The sequence below is a fragment of the Gavialis gangeticus genome, unplaced genomic scaffold (assembly GCF_001723915.1).
Source record: "Gavialis gangeticus isolate Ggan-Ray unplaced genomic scaffold, GavGan_comp1, whole genome shotgun sequence".
NCBI classification, from domain to species: Eukaryota; Metazoa; Chordata; order Crocodylia; family Gavialidae; genus Gavialis; species Gavialis gangeticus.
The window spans coordinates 5,507,314-5,521,054 of NW_017729007.1; the positions used below are offsets into that span (position 1 = coordinate 5,507,314).

Consider the following 13,741-nt stretch of genomic DNA (forward strand, 5'->3'; position numbering starts at 1 on the left):
GCAACCAGCACGGTTTCATTAGGGGCAGGTCCTGTCAGACCAACCCGATTGCCTTCTACGATCAGGTAACAAAAGCATTGGACGCAGGTGTCGCAGTGAATGTAGTCTTTCTGGACTTCAGCAAGGCCTTTGACACTGTCTCTCCCACCCCATTCTCATTAAAAAACTAGGTGACTGTGGCATTGATACCTACACAGTCAGATGGATTGCACATTGGCTGAAGGGTTGTACTCAGAGGGTAGTGATGGACACATCTTTTTCAACCTGGGGGGAAGTGGGCAGCGGAGTCCCCCAAGGCTCGGTCCTTGGACCTGCACTGTTTAATTTCTTTATGAGTGACTTGGACAACACGGTGAAAAGCAGCCTGTTTAAATTTGCTGATGATACCAAGATTTGGGGTGAGGTGGAAACGCTAGTAGGGAAAGACAGATTACAGGAGAGGGCTAACAAAAACAGGATGGGCTTCAATACTGACAAGTGCAGGGTGCTTCACTTAGGCAGTAGGAACCAGCAGTACACTTATAAGATTGGAAACTCCCTTCTCGAGAGCACAGTGGCAGAAAGAGATCTTGGAGTCATCATTGTCTCCAAGATGAATATGGGCTCACAATGCGAGGTCACTGTCAGTAGGGCTAACTGTACCTTGTCGTGCATCCACAGGTGCATCATGAGCAGGTCCAAGGAGGTGATCCTCCCGCCTCTGTGACACTGGTCAGGCCGCAGCTGGAGTACTGCGTCTAGTTCTGGGTGCCGCAGTTCAGGAGGGATGTGGACAGCATTGAGAGGGTTCAGAGGAGGGCCACCCGCATGATCTGGGGACAGCAGGGCAGACCCCATGTAGAGAGGCTACAGGACCTGAACCTGTTCAGCCTTCACAAGAGAAGGCTGAGGGGGGACCTGGTGGCTGTCTATAAACTCACTAGGGGGGACCAGCAGGGTTTGGGAGAGACCTTGTTCCCCCTAGCAGCCCCTGGGGTAACAAGGAATAACGGCTACAAGTTGTTAGAGAGTAGATTTAGACTAGACAGCTGAAGGCACTACTTCACTGTCAGGGCAGCTAGGATCTGGAACCAACTTCCAAGGGAAGTGGTGATGGCTCCTACCCTGGGGGTCTTTAAGAGGAGGCTTGCCGTCTACCTGGCTGGGGTCATTTAAGCCCGGTTTTTCTCTTCTGCCCCTGGCAGGGGGTCGGACCTGATGATCTACAGGGTACCTTCCGACCCTACTTCTATGAATCTATGAACATATAGAAGTTTTCAAAAATTTGAAAGGCTTCCACAAAAAAGAAAAAATGTTCTGTCCTGCCACAACATGAAGGACAAGCAGTGCAGGGTTGAAACTCCAGCAAAGCAGATTTAGATTAAACCTAGGCAAAACTCCTAACTCTAAGAATAGCTGGACACTGGAACAAGCCTACTAGGGGAGCTCTCGTATCTCTTTTGTTGGAGATTTTAAGAAGCTGGTTAGGCATCTGCCTGAGGTGATTTAGTAGCAGCAAATCATGTATGTGTTTGCTGTGGGGGGTAGGAGGCTGGAGGGGTTGAACTACCATATTCACTCAAATATAAGATGACCCTGATAATAAGACAAGTCCCCAATAAATAGATTCTATATGTGGAAAATTTATAAATTTGTTATACTTTTCCAGGTACAGAATCTAATTATTGGAAGTTTACCTTGAATTTGTCCCCAACCCATTGGTACAGCAGGGAAAATAAACCTGGGGGGGAGTTAGGTGACCCTGCCTTGCCCTCTGCCTCACAAACCCTTTTTCCCTGAAGCCCCTTCCCCCCTCCCCACTTCCTGTCAGACCCTGCTTTCCCTGAGCACATGGAAAACAGTAACAAATCTGAAAACACTGACTTTTAAGTGAACATGCCTGTCTGTGGTCAACCATAGACTTTGTTTATCCAAAATTGATGCATTTTACCTTTTTTGAAACTGCTGTTTTGCAGGTACTTAGCAAAGGTACTCCATAAACACACTTTTAAGCAGCACTTTTGGACCAACTTATTTATAGTACAAACTATACACAATATTAGTCCAAAGCCAAAAGGCTCATGATTTATCATGCAGTTCATTGGTCTGGGCCCCAGCAGAGTCAACAGCATTTCAAGCCACAGTAATCACACAGCTCAGCACCACTCAGTATGTGTGTGTGCTTCAGATACACTTCACACAGGATTAATACGCTAATTAGCCTCCCATTCAGGGCTGGAACAGGGTGTTCTTATCATGAGTGCTGGGATCCTCCAAAAATGTATATGCAGATGAGATGCAGCGTAACCTGGTCCAGTTCTACCTTATGAAGGGTAGGGCCACACTAATCATATGCAACAGGCTGGGGGGGTGGGGGCGGGGGAAGGGCAACAGAGGGATTCTGTGTGAACTGTTTGTGGCCCCATTTGGTTATGTTTGCCAGACATTTAGGGCATTTATACATATACATTTGTCTGCTCTGATGCGCCAGAGATCCAGCGTGATTAATCGAGTCTGCTCTGTATGTGAGCTGATGCACCTGGCTCTGTCACATGCATTTATATAAATGGCAAAGTGTGCGTCAGTGCTGAGAAAATGGCAGCAGTGCACTTTTGAACTAAAACACCTTGGATGCTGCCATTTTCTCAGTGCTGACATGCATTTTGCTGTTTATACAAATGCATGTGCTACAGCGCCAGTCACCTTTAAAAAGCACCCAGTGCTGCAGCGCAAGCATGTGTACAAATCAGATTAAGGATGGTGAAGAACCAGGAACCATTAAAAATAGGAAAGAAAGGTGCAGTTCAGTTGTGGGAGTGAAGAGGAAGTCAAACTGTATTTAATGTAGTGCCTCACTGTGACTTGAAAAAGAGTCAGTATTGTGGAGAACTGAGTGCAATGGACACTACCACACATCTTATTCAGATGGGTTGCACTAACCTATTGTTGTGGTAGGTTTCCATTCATGTTTGCCTATGTGTTTTATAGCTATGCTCAGGGTTGGCTGCATTTAATCAACTTCATAGTTGGTCTCCATTACTGAGCACATGCTGCTTGTGGCAGCAATTTAATGATAGATAATGTATTTAATGAGGTTTCTTTGTATGTAAATGTAAAACAAGGAGCTTTTTTCCCCCCCATCCTGATTGGGGGGGCAGGGGTGGACTTAGTCTAACATTCAAGTAAATAAGCTAGATGATCTTTGAGATTACTTCCAACTCTAAAATCTTCTGCTGAGACATACTGTTCATAACAGAATTTTTATTTTATTAGTGGTCCCAAACATCACTGGCAGTACAATTTGTGGGGGGAAAAAGTAGCACACAAAAATAAATATGCAGAGCCCACCTCAAAGAATGCAAAGTTACTGAGACAGAAACTGTACTAGTTACAGCCACAATTTCCAACTTTAGCTGTGCTACACAGACACACATTTCTGAAACTTTAATCCTTAAAATAATCTTAATGGAAGCATTAACTCTATGAGTCTTTCAGACACTGTGCCAATTCAGTACAATTACTGAAGCAGAGGTATGTTTTATGCATTATGTTTAAGAAATGAATTAAAGAATCTGAACCTTAGTAGACTGAAAGACACCACTTTGACATAATTCAAAGCAGTAGGTGACTGCGTAGATTTTACCGCACTTAAATCATTATATGACTTTCAAAGCTAACAATCATATCAAGAGTTGAAAATATATCACAGCTAGGAGAAACTTTTCAGAATACAAAATTCTCAAGAATCTTTGTCCTCTCAAGGCACAGAAGCAAATGTGCAAGAACAAAAATCAAGGAAAAGATTACCATAATTTGAAACGTATCTTGTACAACTACACCATAAAAAAAACTCCTTCAAATCCCTCCTTAATGTTTTCTTTTGCCATGAGCCTACAAAAACCTTGATACTGGCAAGGAATGGATGAGTTAGGGCAGAGGTGGGCAATTATTTTAGCTGGAGGGCCACTTAATGACTTTTGATGAGCTGTAGAGGGCCACGAGGATTACCTTGCCACTTGACAGGCCACCATCTTGGGCCAGGAACTCCCCACCCCCAACTGCTGACCTTTGGTACTGAAAGCCCTTCCCCTTGCACCCAGAAGTATTCCTTTTGGGAGGGCAGTTTGCCACCTTGCAACTGAAACCCCCCAAAATCATATACTAAAAATTAAACATTTACTATAACATTTTAATTTTATTTCAAAAAATATTTTGTCCTGATTTATGTGTGTTTGCATAGTGTATATAGAGCTGAATGTATAATAGCTTGAACTAAAGTCTATCTCCTCTTGTACATAGTGCAATGTGTGGGTGTGGGGGAGTGTGGCTGGGGAAGTTCGTGTGAGGTTGTGAGTTGGGAGTGTGAAGGGGAGTGTGGGGTTTATGGGGGAATGTAGGGGTGTGGATGTTGGTATGGTGGGGTGTTCATAAATGAGCCCCTGACCACATGCCCCACCCCCATAGCACAGCCCCTGCAGCCAGTGGCAGCAGCTGCTGGCCGCAGGCCCTTGGTGTACTTATAGACTATGGCAGGCAGAGCCCCCTGGTGGTGCATGTGTCTGGCTGAGTTCCAGGAGCTGAATGTACCTGGCCTGACCCAATGGCGTGCAGCTTGCAGCTGGAGTGCTGGGAGCCGCATATGGTGGCATGGAGCCAGCTCAGCCTAGCCCAGCTGGACGAAATAAATCTCCTGCGGCTCCCAGCTGGAGTGCTGGGAGCCCCCCATGGCAGCATGGAGCTGGCTCAACCCAATGGCATGCAGCTCCCTTCTGGAGTGCCAGGAGTCGCATGCCATTGGGCCAGGCTGGCTCTGTGACTCCATGTGGGGCTCCCAGCACTTCAGCGGGGAGTTGCAAGTGGAGGCACAGAGCTGGCCTGGTCCTGCTCGGTGGCTCCCGCTGGCAATGCCAGAAGCCCCAGATGCTGGCATGGAGCCAGCCAGCCTGGCCCAGCCCCCAGGGGGGTTCAGCTCCCACAGCTGTTGGCTTCAGTGCTGGGAGCCCCATGTACTGGCATGAAGCCGGCCTGGCCTGGCCCAATGGCAAATGGCTTGCAGATGGAGCGCTGGGAGCTGCGCATGGTAGCAAGAAGCTGGCCTGCCTTTATTGCGCATGGCACCCTATGGCTCCCAGCTGATGTGCTAGAAGCCACAGGAAGGCGCATGTCATTGGGCCAGGCTGGCTCTGTGCCTCCATGTGGGACTCCCAGCTGGAGTGCCAGGAGCCCCATGAAAGTGGAGGCACAGAACCAGCCCGGCCCAGCTTGATGGGCATGGGCTCTGAAAGCCCACGCCTCCTGACAGCTTTCAGAGGCAGCGATGGCCTGGTAACAACTGTCTTTTGGACAACAAAATAGATAGAATGGCTTGGCAGTCTGGATCCTGCCCATGGGCTGTATTTTGTCTGCCCCTGAGTTAGGTCCACTGTTTATCATGCTGATCAATACCATCCCATTGTTTTTCTGTACTTTCCCATCTGTCTGTACCTAGCTCTTGTTTCTTTTCTTCTAAGTTCGTGAATTCTTTGGAAGTAAAGACAATTTTAAAAAAAAATTGCACTGGGTCTTCTGGCAGCAAACGTTTGGTCAATTAGATTCCTAGGCACTACTGAAATAGAATCAATATTAAATAATAATTCAGTTACTAAAACATTACTGAAATATTACTAGTTAAGTAGAAGTTTTGCAGCTAAATAAATTATAAAGAAATGTAACTGGTAAATTACAATGCAGATTTGGCTTGCACATTTCCCAGCACACATGCCGTAAGTTAGTTGAGTCTGGTGCAGTGGTGCTAAACTTTTGGCCCCACAGGCTGGATCCCACACACAGGGTTGGTTTGTAGGTGTGACTCAGCTTGGGCTCAGCATGTAGACATGCTGGCCCAACACCACACAGTGGATGCAGTCACAAGGTGACCCAGCATGCTGGCCCTACAGCCTCTTGGTGTGATTTAGCAGGCAGGGCCATGTCATCCAGCCCACAGGGCTCCCCACAATTATGGAAATTTGGCAGCAGGGGAGCTGCAGTTAACTTCCCCATCATCAAATTATGAGACCCATGGGCTGGGTGACATGTTCTTACAGGCCAAATCTGGCCCAGGGCCTATAAAAATATAGGGCTTAGGAAACCTTGGGAAGCATGATTAGAACTCAGAAGTTGGATAATGTGTGTGATGTATACACAAGATATGTCACTCAAAGGATCATATTCAATAGTTACTTTTTCATGATTAAGCACTTCAAGTCAAGAAATACCAAGGTTAAATCATTTGAATTGATAAAGATGGTAGAGTAATGCATACAAAACATCTTGGCCCTTTCAAACTTTTTTCTCTATTTTTTTTTTTAGCTCTTTTGACAGAACAATGTAACTTAATATACACTATTAATAATATTATTTGGGTTGCCCAGCTTGTCATCCATACCAGCCATATGATAACATTCTTCTTTAACTTCATAAAGGAACACCTAACACAGGAGTTCTCAAACTTTTCAGGGTCAGGGAACCCAACCATCACTTTTCTGAACATGGTGACATTCCTGGCTGAGAACCACTATTGGTACCTCCTCAGCTTACCTCAGGGGCTCTCAGCCTGATTATGCTGCCTCCAAGTGAAACCGCCTGTGCCTGCTGCACAGCTAGTCCAGGAAAAGCTGTGCCATGTGTACATACTCCTCCTGTATTAAGACTTTAATCAGCCTAAAGCAGGTAGGAGCTGCCTCATGCTGTACAGCCTTCTGGTCCCCCCTATGCTACAGTGCTCCAAGAAATAAAAGTGGATAGGACAGTTCCACCAGTGCCTGCTTCCAGGAAGAGCATGGGGGTCCCTCGACCAGGAAGGTCTACACAGCACAAGGAAGCTTTGTTGCCTGCTTTAGGCTGATTGGAGGGTTGTAATGTAGGGGAATGCACTGACCTAACACAACGTTATTGAATGTGAAATAGGTAAGCAAACATATTTTGTAGAATATATGCTTAATAGTTAAAACATCCCTAAAAGCTGAACATCTACTTCTATATTAAACAACTGTATTTCTTTCCTTTCTATATTATTAGCAATTGAAAATTAACAAAATTAAGGATTAAGAGAATGTGGTCTTTTCTGTAGAGGATTCCATCAAAATTGAGAAGCAACACCAGTAACAGTTGAAGAAACTGAAATTAGCATCAGATATCCTTTATTTTGAGAGGAGGCCCCCTAGGGTGTCAACACAACAAAGCTTTGCTTAGCTTGATATTGCTGAAGGAGTTCTTCTAAAGGTTCTGCTTACAGATCTCTGGCAGAAAAGGTCATTGGCCATGCTGGTGGGCTTTTTTGAAGGACTAAAAGGCAGGAAACAGTTGGAAGAAATATTTCACAGGCAGTAATAAAACTTTAATAGGGCTGGCATGAGATGAAGCAGTACAACTGTAATCAATTTATACAACTGAATGAAAAGTAGGCCTTAGTAAGCCACAGAATCATATGCTTATAACCGGCTGGAATTGAGAATCTGTGCTAAATACCTTCCCCAATTAATGCATTACTGCATTAGTCTACATACACTGTGGAACTTTACCTATGTTTTTTAGAAGAGAAAACCCTGTTTATATAAAATATTCAACAGCATGTAAAATTCACAAAAAAAAAAAAATCAGTTGGAGGCAATGAGAATCTACATCAACTTTTAACCCATAAAATATAGGCTAACCTAAAAAAATTAACCCTAAAATTAATTATTTTCTTATTTGTTAGACTATAATTTATTTTATTTTTCTCTTTGAAAAAGAGGGACATCCTTCCTAATTTCTTTACTGATCTCATGATAGTCTTTAATTCTTTAGAAAACTGAAATGCATGTTTAAAAGAAAAAAGTTTTTCATTCTTTTCACAAGCAACATTTTCCAAATTTTGGCCTAATGGACATATCCTGAAGTGCTTGTTCAGCTTTTATTCAAGTAAAATTCTGATCGATTCTCCACACTTAGGTGACCTCAGTTTACAATTTTAATTTCAGACACTATTCTAAACATTTAATCAATCTGAATTCAAAATCCTTGGAGCCACAGATAGACCACTAGTACTGGGTTTCAAATTCTGAACACTAAAATTAAGTCTTTGTACTTTTTTCTCCCCATTTCTCTGAATTAGCCATACCAAACAGTGATGATGCTTGTTGAATGCCCCTCTGACAAACAGGTGATTTGGAAACCTCATTATCTTAGAGTTATGTACTGACCTCCAATTCAGCTCATCTTATTTTTTCCACATTCCCTCACAGTTCCATTCTGCTATCTGCAGAAAGCAGCACATTGCACATCTCCTGTATTAGATCTTTAAGTGATAGTTCAGCAGAGTATATTGGCCTGGCTGCAGCACCATACTAATGTAGCTTACCTCACTTCTGGTTTGAGAGCAAGCATGCACACATCTTGAATGGGGAATCTCTGAAAAGCACTGCCTTCCATCACACAGACATACCTTGCATTTTTTAAATTTTCCCTAGTTTTAATGTGAAGCACATAAAATGATTTGATACTCTCTTTTAACTTCAACAGGTCAGTGCTTCGGTTAAATAAGCAGCTAATAGCGAGGAAAAGTGTCTGGCCTAGCTATGATTCTAAGCTATCCATTTGTTTTTCAATGTATTTTCTGTTTCCTCCATGCTGTTTTGCTGGATTTCTCTTTTGTCAACAGTAACAGCATGCCAGTGCAGAAAAATACATTCTTCAGAGGGAAGGCTTTAGCTCTAAGGAGGGCTGTAGTTTGCTTATGTCTGGTATAAAAGGACAGGTTGATCAACTCTAGTAGAGAGCTGGTTGTTAAGGTTTCTTGAGATATTTCTTAATGCCATTTTTAATCCAGGCTCAACATGCATACGTTAGCATTGTAAAATCACAAAAATGACATCAGCTTTTAGTGGTACTTCTACTTATCAAACACCTGCTGGTCCTAAGATTTACAGAAGCCTAGAGATTTGGCCACATATACACCTCTGTAATCTCATCTTTTCTTACGATCTCTCAACTCCTCTCCCTTGCACAGTTCTTGGCATGTGTTTTGTTCATATGCCCTCTTATTTAGAACAGCTTGGCTATCTTAAGGGTTCCTGAATTGAAGGAATCCACTATTTCAGATGATCTTCTGGGAAGGGGGTTTGGAAAAATTCCTGTTCCCCAGAAAAGGAAGCAAGAAGTCACATCTTTAAAAACACACAAATCCCATTTTGTCTAAATTTGTGCATCTTCCCTGTTATCATTGTTTTCAGAAATTGTTTAGCAAGTCTATGTGCTTTAATTATGACTTGTCCTTGGTGGGATAAATGATAAATTGGAATGCTAACTAGAATATAGCTGAAAGAAATGATAACCTTAAGATACTGAGGTGTCTTAGTGAGGGACAGGTTAACACTTGAGCTGGGCCATGGGGTACCACTTCCAGAAGGGGTACTAGACAGAGTATCCATACCCAGGGAGTGTGCCAGAAAAATGATTTGAAAAAGAGATGATGATTGAAGTCTTCTCAGACAAAATGAGATCTGAAAATACATGGACCCGATGTGTGGCCGAAATAAAACAGCATGGTATGTTTTCCAGTTACGGGAACATAACCAAGGCTGAGCTGAGCATGTTTTAGATCTTGCCACATCCATATACAGAACTGTAAATTTGCTATGATGCAGTATTGTGAAGGAGTAAGTTCTCAGACTCTGTGGCAAAATCTGAAAAATAATAGAAGAAAGTATACTGGCTTATGGCATTTTTACAGAAAAAGTGACCCACCAGCTTATAATTTTGCCTAATGGAATGTTATACTTGTGTTTAAAACTGATCTAAAACCAACTTCACAGTTCTAAGATGTTTTTAAAATTGTAGTTACCTTGATTTCTAAATTTTTTCAAAAGACACGCTGAGGTGCCAGTAAAACCATAACAATTTATCTGGAGAGAGAGCTACACAAAGATTCCAAATGACATTTTAACAAGGAAAACACCTCTGAAGACAATGTGCAGCTACAGGTCAAAGGAATCAATCAAAAGCACACTTAATTTTCTTTCTCTGTGCTAGTCTGACTAGTTCAACTACAGATGGCATGATACTTTCTCCTCAGTCAGCTTACTGACTACATCCTTCAAAAATTAATTGGAAAAAGAGAATCCTATAATTTAAAATAGAATAGGCTCAGCAGGTGAGTAAGTTTCGTCAGGACTGATTACTGAGAATTGATTTTCCACCGGTTGTGCAACCTGAACTCCAGTAGGCCACCTTCATATTAACCCAGAGTGCATACAAGCACCTCAGGCTAATTGGTAACAAAAGGTTTCCACTTTTAAAGGACAAAGAAGAGTGTGTGATACTACAATCTCCAAATGTCTTGCTTGCAGGCAATTTAAAAGTACCTTGGCTGACATTGCCTGATTGCAACTATTCCTTTTCTACAATTTCTAGAAGTCTTGTTTTCTTATATTATTATCATTAGGTACTGTTGAATATGTTACATTTCCATCTGGGTCAGCGAAAAAGTTCAAGCGGTTTTTTTCAACTTTAAAACATTATTGTAATACAATATCAAATTAGCTAGATGCTATAATATTCTTTTTACATGCCCTACTCAAATTTTCAGGTAGAGATTCCACACAATAAAAAATATATTTAAAAAACAAAAAGTGTGAGAAGAGCTTACTGTGGCCTTGAAGCTTCTGCCTGATCAGTCTGAAGTTTCTCTCCCCCTTCCACTTCCATTGTGCAGTAAACAATCCGATTGGGAGCTACTGACTTTAAACCCTGCACTTCCATTATTACAATCTAAATAAAAGGAAAAGAACACATTTTAGATGTCCAATTTCAGCACAGACAGCATTAAACAGTACAGACATGGTAGAATTAAATTGCCACAAAAAGTCCAAATGCTGTACTTATTCAAATTGAAGATGGCCCCCCCAATACTTTGATTCTATATATGGAAAACTTAGAAATTTTGTTATAATTTTTCAGGTATTGAATCTAATTATCAGAGGTTTGCCTTGAATTTGACCCCCTCCCTCTGCTACAGCAGGGAAAACATTGGCTAACTGGGGGGATCAGGTGGTCCCCTTGCCATTTGTCCAACCACCATCTTCACCTATCAGCCCCTGCTCCCCCGCCTTTACTGTCAGACCCTCTTTAGGCTCTCTGCCCTCTCTGAGCATATGGAAATGACGAACAAATTTGAAATGCCAGGGACCAAAAAACACCAACTCTGAAATAAACATATATGTAGTGATTTGCATATAGGCAAATTACTATGGGTACCTATAAACTTAGTCCATCCTCATGCTCATTGGGGGCAGGGGAGGGATTTCATCTCATATTTGAGTAAATAAGTTTAAATAAGGTTGAAAGAAGGGAAAAAATCATTTTTTCTGAGAGTTCTTCTTGGAGAACTAAGGCTGTTTAATTTCATCCACATAATTTGCATCAGGACATTTAGTACCCTGGATAAGTTATGTCAGATTTTCTGACAGGATCCATGTGTATAGATTGTGATGGTTTTGCAGCCCTGAAGTAGCCACATGGGCTTTCACACATTACTATCAAAACTAGAACCAGCACAGTTGCTGTAATTCACGTGACACCATAAATGAATTAATCAGCAGTGCCAATTATCTCACTCTCAGCATCACACAGACAGGGCAACACTGGCTGTGGTTCAAGATTCTAGTACATATACTCCATGCTTGAAGGCACAACTATTGGGCAGAGTTGTTTGGCCACACAAGAAGTCTAAAATACTTTGCTAATCAATATGTCTATGCTTTTGCTGTTTCATTTCTATTCACATATACACATCTTTATAAGTAAGGTCTTGGAAGAAAAATGCAAGGAATTTTACAGCTATTGTCACACACTTCTAAGACTTTAGTAAAATAGGATGGATTGCAAAATGGCTAAGGTTTGATGATATTGCATTGGGATGACAGAACAGAGCTACTCAGGATGCTTTTTTCCCCTGTAAAGTACCACTGCAGCCCATAGAGTTTTATAAATAATAACAGTAATTCATAGAGCAATGATGCAATTATCTTTGCCATATTTTATCATTTGTGTTCTCACACATGTAATTATGAAATAATCGGTAGTTGCGCATAGAAACAGTGTGGTACAGATCCTCCTATATAATAATAGCTAGACTCCCTTTCCACATGCAAAATGTGTATCCTCCTTGACTGCAGTCAACATGACTAATTTCTATGATGATTATTTCTGTTTTCTGCTTTAGCTTCCATTTTAATTAGAAGGTACATTTGTTTCTGTTGCTCTCATTCTGGATCCTAGGGATGGAGAAAATGGACGATCACAACAATTCCAGATGGAAGCAAATCACCACATTCTCATTAAATAATAAAACAGCTTTCAAAATATTTGTGTGTATTGTTTTGCATGCATTTCCCAAGCTGTTTAATAGCTGAAGTACATAAGACATTATACAGATATCTATTGCTATTATTTCTATAACTTTTGTAATATGTTTTTGTAAAGAGATCCTTCGGTAAAATATCTAACTTGTGAAACAATCACTGTTGCCTGTAACAATGATGCCATCTGTACAGAAAAAAGTCTATGAACTGAAAAATCGCCCTCTTTCAAATACTTAAATGCTGGATTGAAGCATTATTATAATACAAGTCAGAAATGAATGATTGACTGAACAGTGATTTTAATACAGTCCACCCAGCCAGCTCCTGGCATTTATTTGCACTAATTTTGAATAGATCTGTATAGATGTTCTGAAGAAAAGAGGTTTCTTGAACTAAACAATACAGTTCCATAGAGGATTAAATGTAAGCCATTTTTTAAAGAAGAATCTATTTTTGAGGGGATTACAGTAGGTTGGAAATGCCAAGCATCTCTCAGGACAAAGAGAAAAGTGCTAGCACAGGAAGTGATTCAGTATCTCAGAAATGGAACCCTTACTTTAAAAGGGATGCTGCTTTAAAAAAAAAGTATAATTCAGAACTGGGATATTTACCTGCTACTGTTTTACAGGATAACTAAGGTTACTGTAAAGAAAAAAACCTGGGAAAAATACTCTGTCTATCCATTTGTTTTCTTTGAGAATTTGAAAGTGTTCTGTATATTTTGAATTAATTGTCTTAAGCCATACTTGTATGCCTATTTCATCTATTTTATTCATATTTTATGGGGGGGGAAAAAATCACATTATAACAAATACTTTTAGATCTTAACTGTCCATAAGTGTGTAATGCAATAATCTATCCATAAACATTTATGATGTCACCATTTCTCAACTATCCATGCAGGCATCCATGCAGACATCCCAGCCTTGCTCCCTGTTGAAATCAAGGCCATAGTGCCTTAGCTACTTCCTAGATTATTTTTATAATCCAAGTCTTATTAATACTTCTCCCAGTTTTTATGCCTTTATAACCTTCCAACAGTCATTCAAAATCCGTGACAATTCTTTCATTTAAGTGTTTCTGGTAGACGTGGGGGCGGAAATTTTGGATTCTTGCTTTTGCCAGCATTTAAATGTTCTAAATTATGCACATCACTGGTATAAACCCATGTTTTCAAGGTTATTACTACATTTCCTCAGGAGCGCTCCAGTTTTTGTCATCTGTACATATTTCAATTTGTGTATGGAGAGCAGTAGCTGGGGGGGGCTGGGGGAGCAAGGGGGTTACGGCTCATGGCAGAGCCCCCCATGTGGTGTGGGACAGTGGGGGGCAGTGCGAATCACCTTCCTGTTGGGCAGTAGCTGGTGAGCGTGGCTTTTTTTTTT

The 13,741-nt window shown here is 41.4% G+C and overlaps 1 protein-coding gene across 1 annotated transcript in view; it reads right to left on the bottom strand.

The window, feature by feature from the left end:
• The window catches only part of CADPS2 (calcium dependent secretion activator 2), a 794,189-nt gene that overhangs the window by 366,539 nt on the left and 413,909 nt on the right, over positions 1 to 13,741 (bottom strand). Inside the window, exon 6 of the mRNA XM_019509247.1 lies at positions 10,643 to 10,764. Within this exon, the coding sequence (XP_019364792.1) occupies positions 10,643 to 10,764 (122 nt within the window). The remainder of the gene's footprint in view (positions 1 to 10,642; positions 10,765 to 13,741) is intronic.